This window comes from Haemaphysalis longicornis, unplaced genomic scaffold (genome assembly GCF_048455015.1).
Source record: "Haemaphysalis longicornis isolate Haplotype H1 unplaced genomic scaffold, Haemaphysalis longicornis Haplotype H1 scaffold_1, whole genome shotgun sequence".
Lineage (NCBI taxonomy): Eukaryota > Metazoa > Arthropoda > Arachnida > Ixodida > Ixodidae > Haemaphysalis > Haemaphysalis longicornis.
Genome location: NW_027526203.1, coordinates 261,137,188 through 261,154,489, shown reverse-complemented (window position 1 = coordinate 261,154,489; position 17,302 = coordinate 261,137,188). Strand labels below are relative to the sequence as shown.

Sequence of the window (17,302 nt, the reverse complement as noted above, 5' to 3'; positions counted from 1 at the left end):
CTCCAAAAACTGAAATTACACAACAAAAGCGCGCAAGGGAACCTTCGAAATGCGAATAAAAAATAGCGAAAATGGACGAACCCTGCCCTACGCCTTGCATGTGCATAAAAATACATAATTGGCGCAGTATAGGCACTTCAGTGCTATAATGGTATACATTTACATCATTCGGGAAAAAATAAAAGGGAACTTAAAAACAATAACATAACCCAACGCGTTTGGCTACTTATACCCAAATCTCTCTGTAAAGAACTCACTCTAGACAAGCGGCATACGAATGCTACGCACCACAAGAGAATTCGCTGAATTCCTACAGATTCTTTTTCAGAGAAAAAGCGTTCTTTCACTTCAGGTACAAGCCTAGCAAACGCCTCGATCATCTCAGCGTCGATCTTGCTTTCAAGATTAGCCAAGATGTATATGATCTTCCCACCCCTCTCCCGCTGCGTTTTGTCTACCTGACGAAAGAAGTTATAGCAGTTCCACTCACTGTGAAAGCTGTCAGGTGCGGAGCAGTTATTAGCCAGAGGGGCTGCATAGCCATTCTCCGCTCTTTCCTTGCACCCCTCTCGCTCAACCCCCCCCCCCCCCCCCCGTCTTTCTCCGCTCTTGATCAATTGAACCGAGGTTTGTTCAACGCAATTCAATTTTCCCGCCTCCGCAGTGCTCGCGCGTCTTCTCTTGGGACAGCTCACATGCTTTCCTTTATCTTTTGTTTCTTGCTCTGCCTTGAACAGCACGAGCAGGAGTTCTGTTCTTTTTGTGCTTGCTTTCATTTCGGACGTGCTGGAGCCTTTCTGGGCCATTTTGAACACATCTGTTAAGTTCGGGCCCCTCACTTATTAATTTAAACCGCCCGGCAACTAGATATCTTCCGCTGGGGTTAGCTTGTTTACCTGTATTGTGTTTGTCTCCCCGCCGGCCTAGCTGAGTTACGCGCGTGGGGCGTAAGGTGAAACCGCGGCGGCTTCTTTGTTATTCGCCGCGCTTTTGTGTCCACCCGACGAGCGTGCTCGGAGACGACGCATACAAACGCATCGGCCACTCCATAATAGCTGAAAGCGATGTCAGCTTTCCAAGGGAAGATTTCCTTGCGTTCGTCTGAGAAGCCGGCGGAGGGGGACGGTTGATATTTTAACTACCGCGATTACCGCCACGACAATCCCCGAACCGGGCGGGAGCTGAAAGTCGGTCAAGGGGTCAAATCTTGGTCACCAGACGTTCAGCCCATGACAGTTGCACTGCTCAAAGTTACAGGGCGAAGTTGCCATTCGTCACACGTCTGAGCCTGACGACTCGACGACTGGGATGCCTCAATAGGTATAGGCGACCCGGCTTGTTAGGCGCTCCACGTGTCTACAAAGGAAAGGAATTTTGGTGGCGCGGAGCACAAACATAGGCTTGCCAGGGTAGGTCTGCTTTTCCTGTCGTTAGGTCTGCTTCTAGTGCTTGGTTTTCATTTCTGTTATATTTGTGTTTTGCGGAATAACTTTGGGTTTCGGTATAAGAGTGAGAGAGGTGGGTCACGTGACTATTTTGAACTCACCTAGCTTTGTTTGTCACGGTGGCCAGTCAGTGGCCTACTGTGGGCTAATGAATGAGCCATCCTCGCTCTCAAGTTGTGACTTCCCGTTTGTGGGCGGGGTTTTAGTGGTAAAACCGAGGAGTTGATGTTTTGAAGAGACAGAGAATAGATTGAGGGACAGAAGAGGAGCGGCGAGCCCCGCTCGACGCGGGCCCTGCTCGACCTCTTGCTTGCGATCACGAGCCATGAGTTGTAAAACGTAGTGTAAATAAAGTGTACATATTGTACATTTTGAGTTTGCTTGGAGTAGACCATCGTCGGCTATGTGCCGTCGGCCAACGAGCCAGCAATCGTCGTTTCATCGGATCATCGCTTCGATCATCGACGGCGGGCGACCGATCCCACTTTGAAAGTTAACTGGTGCCGTGACCAGGATCGGTCGACATGGCTTCCGGCGGACGACGTGGAGGCTACTCCAAGGCTGGAGCGACATCTTCGTGAGAGGCTCCAGGGAGCAGACGCTCCAGGCTGCAGCGGCGACACCAAGCAAGGGTCCGGGGTGACATCTTGGTGAGAGACCCCGGGGAGCAGAAGCTCCAGGCTGCAGCGGCGAGTACGACCTCGATCGAGAACGGGAGAGAGCTGCAATTCGTGAGGCAGCACCCGGCGTCGACGCCAGCGAGAGTTAGAGAGTACGAGCTGAAGTTCGGAAGCTGGGGCGACATCTTGGCGAGAGGCCCCAGGGAGCAGACGCTCCACACCAGCGCGGCGGCTTCGGACCGGGAGAGAGCTGCATTATCTGAGGCAGCACCCGGATCCGGCGACGGCGGGCGTTGGAGTGCCCCATTGAACGAGAGCGTCGAGAGCGGCGTAGCGGCCTCCCCACCAAACTGAGTGCGGACAGCGGCGGCAGAGTGAGTCCCCCTTTGCCCTTTTCTTTGACGCGACCACTGCTGTCCGATGTTATTACAGGGGAGTCGCGGTACGCGTAACTCGGGGTAGTTTTAGGGGAGTAGAGTTAGCGTGTAGCCTTCGCAATGGCGGGGGTCCTGTCGCCTGATGAGATAGAGAAGCGAATGGCTACAACCCTCGCGGCGATCGAGCAGCTCGAGCTCAAGATTGCGCAGGCGACACGCGATCTAAATCAGCGGATCGCGAGGGAGAAGGAGCAGGCCGCTCTTACGGTGAATCCTGCGGTAGTGGTCTGGGTACCGAAACCGTGTCCCGTTCAGGTTGAACCCTTCGTGGGAAGTCTTGCTCCAAATAAGTGTGTATCGCCGGTAGGCTGTGCTCCACTTAACAGTTTGTGCGATCCAGAACCGGAGCTGAGGGACACAGTTGTTCAGGGCGAGCCCGCAGCGCATTTTCTGGAGCCCGAACTAGAGATAGGCGTCCCGAGGGGTGGTTTGTTAATGCCTATCGTCGAGCTTAGTTCCGAACCACGCTCCCCGAGTGGCGAGGGTGCAGTGCTATCGTTTGGCAGTGTATTGGCGGAGAGCGCGTTCGAGTTTTCGTCAGGCGCATGCGAGTCCGACGGCCAAGAAAGCACTGAGGGGTATGATCATAGTTTCATATTTTATTTTTGTGTATAATATACGAATACGGAGTGCGAATGGCGTGGACGAAAGAAAGGCCGAAATGTGGAGGAGACAGAGGGAGGAATGCGGTGCTCATCAAATTTTTGAGAGTGTTCTGGCACCGCCCTCCCCCTGGCTACGTTACTGAAGCCCGGGATAAAATAGTAAAATAGAACTTGTTTACCGCTTTGTTCCTTTCACAGGGTACCTCACGTCGAGAATGTTGCAAGAATATACGCACACACGCGAACTCCAGCTAATATATTACTGCGTAAACTGTCCTGTGTGCTATATCACATTTATACAACATAACAATATATCTGGCCAAAATAAACTTTACTAACTGTCCTGTTCCATGCGGAAACGCCTCCGCGAACGCTCACTGGTTGCATTGTTAGCGCTCAAGCTGCACTCGCTCGTGCTGTAGCAAGATAGCAACCGGTTTCCCCTGATTCACCAGCTCACGTGGGACTGCATAGGGGACCTCCCATGCAGAAATTTTCACTGCGAAGCAGTATATGTCTTACCCCCCCCCCCCCTTCCCCCCCTCCCCCCAGTTTTTATTCCGGTGAAGACGATTTACTCGGCGCCGCTCAAGGGCTGCTCCTCGCCACCGCCGACCCCTCTTTCACAGCGGTTCTCACAACGGTTATTCACCTCGCCACCACCGATGCCTCTTTCACAAGTTGCGCAGTCTGCTGACAGTGACCGTAGTGCCGTTGTCAGATGATTGCGCAAAATCAACAGCAGTGCGAATGGTTTTAAAAACGCCCGAAAGCCACTGCCACCGCCGCGGCCGTTGCCGCCTCAAATTCCACCTCGCCCACTAGCTGCGGGTCTCTGCCATAGAGTTTCTTACGATATACACTAGAGAGGAATCTGGCGCTAGCGTCTATGCGGCTCATATCAAGGCCACCTGTGTCGTCATGGGCCTCCATTATACCATTCGCCCGCCTTAGTTTCGTCATTGGCTTGGATAGACACCTTTTCGTGGCCGTATATTCCAACTCAGCGCCACAAAAATGCAAAAAGTGGTGTGTTATTACATAAGTGGAAAACAAAACACGCTGCTTTAAAGCTAAGAAAAAAGGACGTAACGCTTTTTTTTCGGTACGGTTGTGCCTACTATTCCGCAGCACAAGCTATTTTGGGGGAAACGCATTCGAAACTCTTATTTTATTATTTTACCATTACTTCAGATAATAAGTCGTTTAACGAGCTTGGAAATGTTCTTTCGCATACCTAAGAAAACGTCGCCTTTATAGTGAACTGGTGCACCGACCGTCAGCTACAGTTTAACAAAACTTATTGCTGAGCGAGTTACTTCATACTTGAAGAAAAAAGAAAACGTGGCGTCACGCAGTCGTGGACGAACACAAGATAGGACGGATACAGGGGCCCGTATCTGTCGTATCTTGTCTACGTCGAAGTACGGTTGTTTTTTGTTTTTTCGTCAGCTACAATTTTCGCGACGGCATATTACCCGCTCAGTCATGCATTCCTTTAGCTCCGGCATGACCAACATTAGGTACGATCATGCACTGCCTGCTCTTTCACCAAACACGCTGTTGCCACGGCTCACGGCTACCACAGATTTCGGATACTTCGTAGCTTATAGATGTTCTAATGCATAGTGAAGAAAGCAAATAAAAAAAACCGCTTAAGAATTGTCAAGCCTAAACTAGAAGCACGGGTCTTCCCATGACCCCCCACGACGACATGGATTCCCAGGTGCAGTTTCCTCTCTAGTATATGCTTACTAAGAAATTCTATGGTCCCTGGCGATTGAAGGCAACTTGGCCCGTTGGAGCACCAGCGTAAGCACATAATTATTCTTTAGCTTGAAAGCCATTCTGAGCGACATTGTCGCGTCGGTGGCCCTTTTCGAGCAGCTGACCATAGTTCTTCTGGCGGAAGAATAATATCATATAAAGTATTTCTCTCTCCCTTTGCCGGTGTATTCCATGCTTAATTCTGCGCTCGTCCCCAGTTGGCGGAATAGGCGCGCACCGGTTGGGGTGAAGGGAGGGGGCATGCACGCACAGCAGTGCGTAATGACGCTACCGATGACATACCGGTTGTGGTGGTGGAAGATTTAAACGTGGGGGTCGCATTGCTCAATGCGCCCTGCCAGCTCTCCTCCGCAATCGAGCGATTTGGGTCTCGGTTGATGTGTTGCACAGACAATAAGATGCCTACTACTGGGCAGCGAAACGGACACCCACATGTGTGTCCGCTAGAATAAAGGTCGAGGCCTTCGAGGTGTTAACTCGCTATGGGACGGACATATATCGTTCTCTTGGAGGAAGAAGAGCGGAAAGTGCACGAGCGTCAGCCCGAACAGAAGCGTGAATTTGCGCGAAAACAGCGGGAAGACTCTGCCGCCACCGTTGCCGCCTCAAGTTCCAGCTGGTCGAGTAGCAGGAAATCCTCCCGGATTCCCAGCAACTGGCCCGCTTGTAACGCCATCGTGGGCCAATATCACTTGTCCAGCTTAAACGGCTTTCAGAGCGCCATGTTCTACAGTGTCTTTCACTTGTAAGCACCCGCTCATGACGGGTTGCCGGTATATGCGTGCACGGGTTGGGAGTGGAGGGAGAGAAGGGCGGGACGCACAGCTAGATGTATCATGCCCTTACTGAAACGTGGCCGTCACACAGCCCAATTGGACCGGTCCGGTGTCCTCAGTGGTAAAGTTGATTGAGTTGGCGTGTTACACAAACAGTAAAATGCCTACGACGTTTGTCCGCGAGGATAAACCTCAGGCCTTTCCAAATTTCATTCAGGTAATTGGCAAGGAAGTGTGCTCAGTCGTAAATTACAACAAAACGTTTTGTTTCGTGACTCCGTGGAGGCCGTGCAGCGTCGCAGGTCATCCGTTTTCACAGAGTGGATGGGCACTGATATTTTTTTATAATTTTATCATTATTATTATTATTGTTGTTCTTGTTTCGTTTTGTGTGAGTGGTGACAAATTTTGTGGCCCCCGGGTGCATCTTTAGCGAGAAAAGCCACGGACACTTCTCCCTTTTCCCACAACAGGTCATTTTGGCTTCCTTGCTAGAATGATCAATCATTCATTTTATTCACGTCTTATGTCGGGGGTCATTTTCGGGTTATTTTTTTCTTGTTGGGTTTGAAGTTCATATAAAAGGTGTGGGATGAGGATTTCTTTATATATGAAAGTCGGGTACATCGTTTTTTAGGAAATGAGTAACTTGTATATGGGTGATGATTACTCACTAGAAGGGCGAACATATATTGCATGCATTGCTTTTGTACCCATGAAGTGTGAAAGTCGGGTACATTGTTTTTTAAAGAAATGAGCAAGTTGGATATAGGTCACCCTCATCATGCCCACAAGAAGCGGGAACATACGCGTTGATTGCATTCGTACCCATCCCGCCGTGGGAGTGTATCAATTTGGTCGCCATATAAGCATAGCGATCTTAGGTTTCTTGGTTGCGTTGGCATCCCTGTGTCAGTACTCAGTCATAAGGGGTTGCCGCCGGGGCTGAGCCAACGGGTATCATAGCTAGACCCAAAGGCACTCGCTGATGTTTTGTAAACCCTGTAAATGTATTAGTTCCGGCCAGTTTCAGTGGCTTGTCCAAAAATAAGTACGCCTGTGATTATTACTTCAACGGTGAATTTTAAAGCTTACCTTGAACACATGTTGGTGGAAAACCTATCCAGCTCCCCAAATGGCACTGCAGTCTCCCACGGTCCATTAGAGTGAAGGCACTTTCGCAGTAGTACTGGGCAAAAGAACCGCTGGAGACACTCTGTCCCTCACGCGGCTTGCCGTGCTCGACGAAAGGTAGCTCGTTAAACCTACAGTCATCTGCAAAGAGGGCAGCGGAGGAAGGTTTGTAGCCCGTTCAGGCGCCATCGTCTCAATACCCTTGTTAAATGTGGTGTAAGCGGGCTGATGTTCACAAATAAAGTCACGGTTTCAATCATAGGCTGGCGCAATATAATAATGAAGAAATAATTCATTCAATCAACGACAACCCTTGGGCGGAACAAGAGATGATACGAGGCACTCGGGGGTATTCTTCGTAGAAGACTAGGGGTTGTACCCGGTGATGCCCGGGTGGGCCACTTTACTAATGACACTAATTGGTAGAACAATTGTTCAGCTTTACTTCCCCGTGAAGTTGTACAGAAATAGAAGTCCCGTTTGCTGTCATTACATGGAGTCCTACTGGAGGCGTGTGGTAATGGGAAACGCCTAGAACTCGTTGTTGGAACCCTCCCGAAACAAATTATACCAAGATGGTCCGCCCAAACGACTACTTACACATGAAAATTAAGCGTTATCTCAGTAGGTAGGAATCATACTCATCAGTCATTGTTTTATGATAAATAACATGCGCTCCTACGAAAGGCGCGCGGTTGCAGAAAACCCCAATTGATGGCGAGCGCTAGCGAACGCGGGAAATTGAACTGAATTCCACGTCCAGAGAGGTGTACCTTAAAAACCCCCGCAAGACTCTTTATATAACGTGTTAGGGCAATATGCTGAAATAGGTTTTTGGACAACTGTATGGGCAGCATCTGCAAGCAAAAACTAATCGGATATGTCAACTGGCTGTATAGTTATTGAGGAATATGGAAAAACACTGATTTTTTTCCGAAATCCTGATTGTCCCTATTAGGTGGGTGTTATGGAAAAAATGTTGTAGAACAGTGTTTAAATACCTGAGTAAGTTACTTAAACCATCTAAAACCAGTTGAAGATCTCAAATGGCCTTCGATAAAAAATAAATATGTGAAAAATTCTTTCACCATTTTCATTCTCTCCGTGGTGCAATTTTTAGAAAATTTAAGCAATATTGAGCTTCTACACCTTAATGACAAGGTGGTCATGAAATTAGGAGCGGTTTTAACCAGCTGTTTGGCTAAGCGTCGATATCACCTGATGGGTCTTTGCGGCTCGTCAGGCTTGTCATTTCAAAAAAAATTTCGCCCCTGTACTGGCGTCGCAGGGGGAAGTCTTTAAACTTGATTTGGTGCATTTGCATGAGAAACATGTATCAGCAAAAACTAATTTAATAAAGAAATCAGTGAAACATTTATTAGAGAATCTTTCAGAACAACCATTTTGTTCTGTAATGCAGAAATCCGCCCAATAGTGCTGGTTAGGGGAAAACCATAAACCTACCTTTTAGATATTGGTAAGGGCGACAGATATCAGCAAGAAGCACTTGGATATGTCTTCGGGTGAGCGAGATAAACACTAATCCAGAAAAAACACCATTTCCTCCTTTCCTCGGATAGGAGTACAATTTCGAAAAATCCTACCTGAGTGAGCCGCTACGCCATGACACAAATCTACTACTCCTGAGATTTCAAGTCTCTAGCTCCAGCGGCTTTGGCTTGGCGTTGATGAATCAGTGAGTCAGTCAGTGAATCGGGCACTTATCTTGATACGTATAGATAACATGGGCTTCTATGGGAGCCGTGTCGCTGCTGAAAGCCCCAACAGATGGCGAGCGCTATGCGAATGCGGGAAAATATAACTACATTTCGCGCCCACACGAGTGTACCGCGCTGGCCTCTTTATACGCCTCGAGCGCGGCCTGTAGGGGCGCCACTGGAATCCCCCTAGCGGCCCGTTTCGAAAGCAGCCGCGGGAGTCCGCGTCCCGCTCCCCAGTGCCGGCGCTGCTTTTGCGGCACGTTCACGACTGAGATTTACCGTTGGCGGGCGTTTGAAATCCATGTTTATGTGAAGCAGTCACTGTTCGCAAATGGGGCGTGTTTACGAGAGTGTAAATGTTTCTGACGCGGTCTTAGTTTGGTATATTCGGTCTGTATAAGCGCCAGGTGTGTGTCACAGGCCAGCGTCGCGGAACCGGCGTATGATGGTAGTTACACTGACCTGAATTTACTAGCAGTTTCTCCGCAACAACCGGTTCCTCAGATGTTCATTCTACGGCTATACACTACGATTTAAATCGGTTTTGTGCGCTCACATATTCAGCGGAGCACTCATACCTGACAGCACGCCAGTTACGTTTGCCAATATATATACATCAGATATTCATCACCAGTGACCACCATTAACAAGCCGGTCTGTGTTAATTTCGGGAATATTCAACAAAAGCATGATGGACAATGCATAATTATACTCGGGGATCAGCACACGACAAAGTCGTCTTGTGTGGTGAGCGCCCGCAAACATTCATCGGCTACATATATTCTCTGCGAGCTGCGCGGAGACGGGCTTGGAATATAATCCGCGTCCGCGACTAAATGCTTCTTTGAAATATCGTCATATGGCACAGGGAGCGTGCAGAATAAAGCAGAAATTGAAATCAGAGGGCCTTATCTCATACCACTTCCAACGACACCTTTCATCGCTTGTTGAACAGCCTACCCTGTATACTTCCAAAAATGAGTCCGCCGTACGATTAGCTGTTCGTTGCAGTATAAAAACAAGGAAAGTGAACGCGAGATTTGTGTGTGTGATTACTAAAACACAGTTGCTTGATTCCGCTGCGCATTTGTACACAACGTCCCCCTCCCCTCCCCCCCCCACCGATGTCTCGCGAAATAGCAGTGCATTTCGCGTATAGTTCAACCCTACCTATTCTAGTCAACCTAGTCTAGTCAACCCTACCTGGCTTAAGTTTCGACGAACGTCTTTAGCATGTCAGAAGCTGCACTGTTTTTTGTTCATTTCCGTTAGAGCTATTATGTTTCTTAATTCCGCAGTTGCACAGCATTTATTTTTCCGTGGTTTCACTAACTTGCCTTGGTTCTTGCTGTATGGCGTGTGTGGGTACATATTTAACGACGCACAGGCTTGGGATATACTTTACCTTTTCGCATGGTTTATATTCTTATAACAGGCATAAGTTATTGCCTGGGATTGGATAATCACATCCCCGAAACATATTTTTCTGCGACGTATATATTCGAACCGAAGCCGCATTCGTTGTCTCCGCTGCAAAATGAAGCCAACCGTTCATTGCGCCAGTATCAGGTCTAAACGAGGCGGCAGTAGAATTGATTTGTGTCTGATATTTTGGAGGTGACAGGGGCGATGTGTTGCTACCGTCGCCGACGCCCGGAAGAGCGGCGACGAAGCGCGCAGAACCGCGTCCGCGGGGTAGCTCTTGCAGGCGATCGCGTACTCTACGAAAACGCAGCTGCTTTTTAAGTGGCCTAAACGTACTCTTTGCTTAAAGACGTCACAATAACAAGTTTTTTTTTGGGCGCAGAAAGGCGAAAAGAAGCGAAAGAGAACCAAAACACTGCACGAGCCCCTGTCAGCCACGCAGCGCAAATCCCGTCAACGCCGCGGAGAAACGGCGGCAGGCGGCGCAGCGATCGCGAAGCTCGAGGCGTATACGCGTGCTAGGACAAAATCGTGAAATTTGTTTTTGGACAACTGTATGGGCAGCATTTGCAAAGAAAAACGATTTCTGTACATCATGGTGCTGTACAGTAAAGAATGTGTGAAAACACCCAGTTTTCCGGAAATCGTGATTTTCGGTGGGTGTTATGGCACAATCTTCTGGAACATTGTTTAGGTACTTGCTTTGGTACCGACGCCAACAAAACCAGTGACATATCTGAACTGCCTAGGATAAAAAATCTATATCTGAAAAATTGTTTCGGCACTTTTCACTCTCTCACTCATGTAATTTTTGTAAATTTCAGCAATATCGAGCTCGTAAAGCATAATCACAATGTGCTCATGAAATGTGAAGGCGTTTGAAACAGCGATTTCGCTAGGCGTTGACATCACCTGTTAGGCCTTGATGGGCTCTTTTCTTCTCGCCCTTTTACCGGCACCCTAGGGCGAAATCCTTAAAATTGGTTTTCTGCATTTGTATGCGTATCATTTATTAGCAAGAACCAATTTGGATAAATAAATCAGTGAAACATTTTTTTAAGAAATCCTCATCTTTAAGAACACCCATTTTGTTCCGAAATGCAGAATCGCCACCGTAGTCTTGTTGAGAGCGACCGTAAAACTACTTTTTAGATATTCTTAAGCGCTACACATATCACCAAAAAGCACTTTGATATGTGAAGGGGTGAGTGGGATAGCCACGAATTTACGAGAACAATTTGTCCCGTTTCGTCACTTAGGACTAGAATTTCTAAAAAATTCCGCCTTAGTGAGCCCCTACTCCATGACACAAATGTACTTCCGAAATTTCAAGTCTCTAGCTCTAGCGGTTTTGGCTGGGCGTTGATGAATGAGTCAGTCAGTCAGTGAATCGGGCACTTCCTTTTATAGGCATAGCGTGATCAACTTCGGCCGATGTCTCATTTCATTTATTCTACAATAAAGACCGGAAGGCATTAAAAAAGGTGATGGGTGGGAAGGGGGCATACAAAGTATGATTTACAGCTCAACAAAATCCAAACAGCAGAAAAAGAACAAAGAGAAAAAACGCCGTACAAATAAGTGTGTGTTGCAAAGACAATGAAGGCAAACAACAGGGCTCCAAACAGTAACCTACTACACGAGTATAGATTTGCTGCATTCAGTCAGATTGTGACATAAAATTCTTCAGTTTATTTCGGAAAGTGCTAGTTGTCCCGAGAATCCTTCAACGCAGTGCCTTGAGTTTATTCCACAATTCTATCACCGCGGAGATTCCAGGATGGAAGAAGACATTAGAAAGGATAACTGAAGACATTTACTGGCCAGGCATACACAGTGAAGTACGGCGCTATGTAAAGGACAATTATCGTCAGATAAATCCCCGTAACGAACTACGCAGGGAGAGCAACGACACCCGAAAGTTGTCAAAACCGGACAGTGCTGCCAAGCGTGGGATACGAAATCGTGGACCGAAAGGAAAGTGCGGCGCGGCGTTCCGTGTAGCACAGCTGCTTGGGAATGCGTGCCGATGGCAGCAGTCAGCTGGCTCATTCCAGTCCACCGACACAGCTTCAACGTCGCGGTAAGAGCAGTAGGAAAGGGCAAAATAACGACGCTCACTGTGTATGGAAAACATTGGATTGTAAAACGTTTATTGACCATAAAAGTGGGTGTCTTCCTTAGTCCAGATAGCCGCGACCTAGTGCCGATAGTTTCATACTAATAACTAGAGCGAACCCTTGCGCTGTAATCGTTCAACCACCATGGGGCAGATTGTGTGACGTAGAATCGTCATATTCTAACTTGGCTTAATCTGAGGCTTGACGTTTGTTATATGTTCTAGGCTTCGTACTTTTTCGCGCCATCAGTTTCGGTTTCGGAGGGAAAAGCTTCGGTGGCTCGTTCGGGGCAGAATTGCAGTTAGCGTCTCATTCCAGCAACTGCAATGAGCAAATGCCGCACGGCTGGAATGGAATGTATAAGGGAAGCAGTGGCATCGCCTTGTATCTTCTACTCTAGAACCCCTCATCTGATGCGCCATTTAAAAAGGATGCAAACTTAGTATTCCGCACCAGGTAGACGGTACGAGCTCGCTCTTACTTCCTAGTCCCGTTAATGACGACGCGTGCGATGACAATACGGGTGAGGTATCGCCGAAGACTAATAAAAATCCTTTATTAGCAGTAAGTATACGGGTACAGCCGGTGATTTTTATTATTGCGTGCGGGTGCACGAGCGGGTGGTTCAGCACCTCATCATGGTAGAAGCGGCGGAACAAGCGAGGGTAGGTCGCATGCACCAGTCGATCCCTCCGGTGGAACTGTCGTCTGCTAGGCTGTCCCCGCGAGCACAACAGGGCCCCTTCCCGTTGCTAATCAGCTGCGTGTATTCACCGCCGTGAACAAGGCGCACCCGCAATCGCTGTGACCGCCGGTAACCACCCAACTTGCGGAATACTTTCAGTGCTTTACGCATGGTGATCGAAGCTAAAGGTTAAAGCAATGTAGTGAACTGGATACTCTGTAATATACTGCAGTAGGATCTCGTTAAGTCGTACCAGATAGGGAGGTACAAATGTACAGCCAGATCAAAAGTTTACGGACATGGAAAATGGCGAATTTAGGTTATTTCTCTTCCGGTAGCAGCCCGGCAAACCGGCGAGTGCATGTGAGATGTTGTATAGCTCCGGACGTAATGAAAAATACGGCAAATAGCACCCTGGGCTGCCGCGCGGCAGAGAAATAACCCAAAATTGCCGTTTTCGTGGTCCGTAAGCCTTTGGTCGTGGGTGCACATATGCAACGTTAGGATGGCTTTACCTTTTGAAACAGGACGTGGTAATGATTGCTTGGGGGCCTACCAGAATTCTGAGCCATAGACTATGGCTTACATAGCTGCATACTGATGAAGCTATATGCATGCAAGAGGCGATCATCGGCATGGTTGCTATTAAATGAATTCGCTGTTTGTTTACACTGGTCACAGTGTTGTCCCATCCAGTGACAGGTGTTGCTGTAGCAACTGTTTGCATTACTAGAACCACGGCTCAGCGCCTGGAGACAGGCACGTTGAGCCGACACAGAAAGAGTTGGCGAGTGTAAAGTGTGAATTTATTGTGTCATCAGCAAAGTGCAGAATGCAGTTTCACTCATCTATTAAAAAGCACTCGCCACAGTCATACGCTAGCTACCCCAGCCTTCTACGTACCGCATTGATCAGAATCTTTTGAACCGTACTACCAGTGCAAGACGGAAGAGGGAAGCTTTCCACCTTGACATTTTTCAATCTAATTCGCATAGATATCACAGGGGCCTAGACAAAAAACTGCAGCCACAACGCATGTCAGTTTTAAGTGGCATTCACGTTATAAAAGCCGATCCCCTACGCCCCGCCTTCATGTATATGGTGTCCTAGGAGGCGGCGGCGTCATACAAACAGTTTGTGAAAGGTGCACGATCGAACCTGGCTTAAATGGCGATTTAAATGGGCAGCGAGGATGTGCCAGCTCCATCTCACATCCGTTGGCACCATGCACCTTCCTCTTTAGCGGGATCCCTTTTGGGAATACCACTTCAGGAACACAGTGGGCTAAAATACCACGCAGAATACTTCCTCTTCATTCTTTCAGTTAAATAAGCACGTCCACAAGTTTTTAAATGGCTTTTCATGCTACTAGTACTTAAGCGGGGTTGGTATCATGCTGTGCCTAGCTATCGCAAAGTGAAGCCACTGCTATAAGTCACATGTATAAATACAATGAATGGTCTCGCACAACTAATTTTCTAGAACCCGAGAAAATTAGTTTGAATCTTGAAGGCCTAACATTTCAAGATTCAAAGAAGTTCTTCCACGCCACTGGGAGGCACTCTCCTCACCCATTGTTTTTCTCTTTGTTGTGCGGCTCAATATAGAGAATTGTTTCTACCATTTACATATCGCAGACTACAGTCAGCCGCTCCCCAAGCTCTTTTGCTTTTTTGGGGGTGGTTCTTGGTAGAAGTGTGGTGTTTTTCACAGGCTGGCGACATGTATGCCCCGTTTTGCGCTGCTGATCATCGATCCAATGTTCCTGACTTGGAAACTGGTTGCATGCCTAGTGCAGCTTCTTGTGTTGCTGGCTGGTTTGCTCCTTGCACCGTTGAAACTGCTGGTACCTGTAGCGAAATGGATGCCACTATTTCAGGTTTTGCAAGGCTTTCGTACAGATGTTTAGAGCACAATTATGCTCGCTTAAAATCGAGCACACGCCCATGCTTATCTACACAAAGGGATCCAGCAACATAAGATATTCAATGGCTCTTCCTTTCTCATAAAAACTACACAGTTATGATCAGCTGCTTGCTGCCGTGTTGATGTCGAAGTCTTCATTTAAACCAAAGAGAAGACACATACACTGAACTTGCAGGGACCCAACAATGTTATCAAAGGGTATTAAAAAGACATGACTTCAACAGTTGGATTATTCAAGACTGAACAAGCACCACACAAAAAGGTTAAATGTTTTGATCCTACTGCACAACAGCTTCGGAACAACGAATACGTGGAGGCAGCTTGTGTATCATGGAACCGATACCGCAGAAGCACTGTTTAGTTGCTATTTAAGCAAGCATCGTCTGATCAGCAACATTTACGCTGTTTGAAACCTTCGCACGTAATTTAAAGCTGTTCCTTCGCTTCGGAACGCTTGTATGGGTGGCACTGGCAAAAATAGTGAGCCTTCCTTCAGTTGCACACGCGTATTTGGCTACATTTGGGGGCGAGACCTGGTTGGTACTCTGTCTTAAGCAGCCGATGATCAGTTATCACAGGAGAGCAGTGTTGTGGGCGTGTAATGTACGCCCATGGTGCTTAGATATATCAGTGCGCATTATTGGTCACCCAATGGGAAAATTTTACACGGCAAGTTTAACAAAATTAGGAACTCCAATAAAAAACAGCGCACTGCTCCATTTTTATGACCTGCCTGCCTGCCTATCTTAGCAAAAAGAGGCCGTGTTCTGTAAAGTTACCATGAATGAAGCACGAGTATTTTTTGCTGTGCGGCCTGATAAGATAGCCTGCTTTGAACGTTTGTCCCTCTCAACATATAAAATTTACATTTGCTCGCAGTGCACCAAGACATACTAGAATACGCAAATAGTAAACAAACGAAACCAAAGTATCTGATTAACCATCCGGTCAGAAATACATCGTGTACGTGTTATCGACAAACACCGGTGTTATCGTGTTATCGACAAACATTGACAAACAAGCTGAGGGGGCGCCCTTTTGTTAATTTAGCCCGAGGCGACTGCCAAGAATGGCGGACCGACAGCCTGCGCATGCGCAGGTCGCTACTGGGAATATGTCCATTATCGCCATCTCCTAATGCCCGACGTAGCACAGACGCTGTGGCACATAGGGTTTCCCGCATGCATTCCACACAACCTTTAAGGTATATGAATTTTGTACAAATCCAGCCACTCCCAATGAAGTAACATCTCAAATGCTCAAGTACCCAACTACGGCACCATTTTGAATGAATGTAACAGACACGATGTGGCCTTTTCAAAAGCAAAGTTAGGGAAATAACTGGAAGGAATGTACAACTTCCACTACAACACTCATCTACGACCAACGGTTTTGAGGAAACACCCCAGATGGACCAAGCTTCTGGAAATAAAACATTTGACATGAATTCTACACACGGACAAATTTTCCTTACTGCAAAGTTTCCAACAAAGGTGTGCAGTTGTCCTTTGTAGCCGTACGGCTGCATTTCAGGTGGATATCAAATTTTTCGTTCACAAAAGGCATGCATCTCTGTTCAGCTCGGACCCCTGCAAGTACAGCTTGCAAAAATTTATGAGGCAGCTAAAAGTGTTCCGATCCGCTACCATGATAACGTCCTTGGTACTTGCATGACGATTACAAACGGGGAGAAAGATATGAAAGATACGAATTGGTGAGAGGTTTATTATGTTTCTTATAGGGGTGTCCACAAACGTCAAATTACTTTTTATATTAAACCATTCTTACCGCATGAACCTGCTCAACTCTACATGGGTCGTTGTAGTGGGATGAAGCTTTATTCTCTGCTAATTAGCTTGAAGCACAGCATGGTCCTTCTATTTTCGGTCTACCGCGCCCGCACTGAATGTCAATTAAGAAAAGTTCCCACTTTTCAATGTTTGTGTTCGAGTAGTTGGTAGTCCATGATCAAATCCTTTCCGTGTGAAAAACATTGATGCAACCTTATATAAATTTTAGCAGTAAAAAACAGACCGGAGTAAATAAATAGTGCATCAAATATCCCTGCCTCTTCATTGTTTGGCTACTTAATGAAAGCCTTTAACTTGAAAGCGTCAGGCTGGAATGGATACGTAGATCAGGTCGGTTTTGTTTTGACATTGGCCTAAATAATTGAGTTTCCTTTTCAGTACACGCACTGCTGTCTTCATGGCTATCAACAAACGTGTTACTGTAAACCCTCGCTTTAAAGGAGCCATGAAGAGAAAATGCAAGTTGGTTTTATTCGAAGGATTTCGTGTTTTATAGTGCCCCCAGCGCTTGTCCGGATACAAACGGTGCTTTATTCACTGAGAAATTAAACAATTTAGGTTAAAATTTTGATTTTCCCGCTCAATCGTGCATTTTCGTGGTCCCAAATGACATCACAGGAACCGACCACTCTGCAGCCTAGAGTACCTTCATTCACGCATCCGCATTACAGGGTAGAGACACGTATACGCTGGCGCCGCCATTTTGTGTTGCTCGCTCGCCGCCGAAGCAAGTCATTGTGTCAAAAAGGCGCTAAAATTATCGCCGCAACGCGGTTTACTGAAGAAGTTTGAATCATATTGTCTGTTTC

At 47.3% G+C, this 17,302-nt stretch overlaps 1 protein-coding gene across 10 annotated transcripts in view; it reads right to left on the bottom strand.

Annotated features, from left to right (window-relative positions):
* LOC144144961 (protein lev-9-like) overlaps positions 1-17,302 on the bottom strand; it is a 300,769-nt gene that overhangs the window by 156,111 nt on the left and 127,356 nt on the right. For 6 of the 10 annotated variants that reach the window (XM_077676523.1, XM_077676464.1, XM_077676468.1 and 3 more), the window contains exon 10: positions 6,767-6,946. The exons of the other annotated variants lie outside the window; for them this stretch is intronic. In XM_077676523.1, the coding sequence (XP_077532649.1) occupies positions 6,767-6,946 (180 nt within the window). The remainder of the gene's footprint in view (positions 1-6,766; positions 6,947-17,302) is intronic. 10 annotated transcript variants of the gene reach the window in all.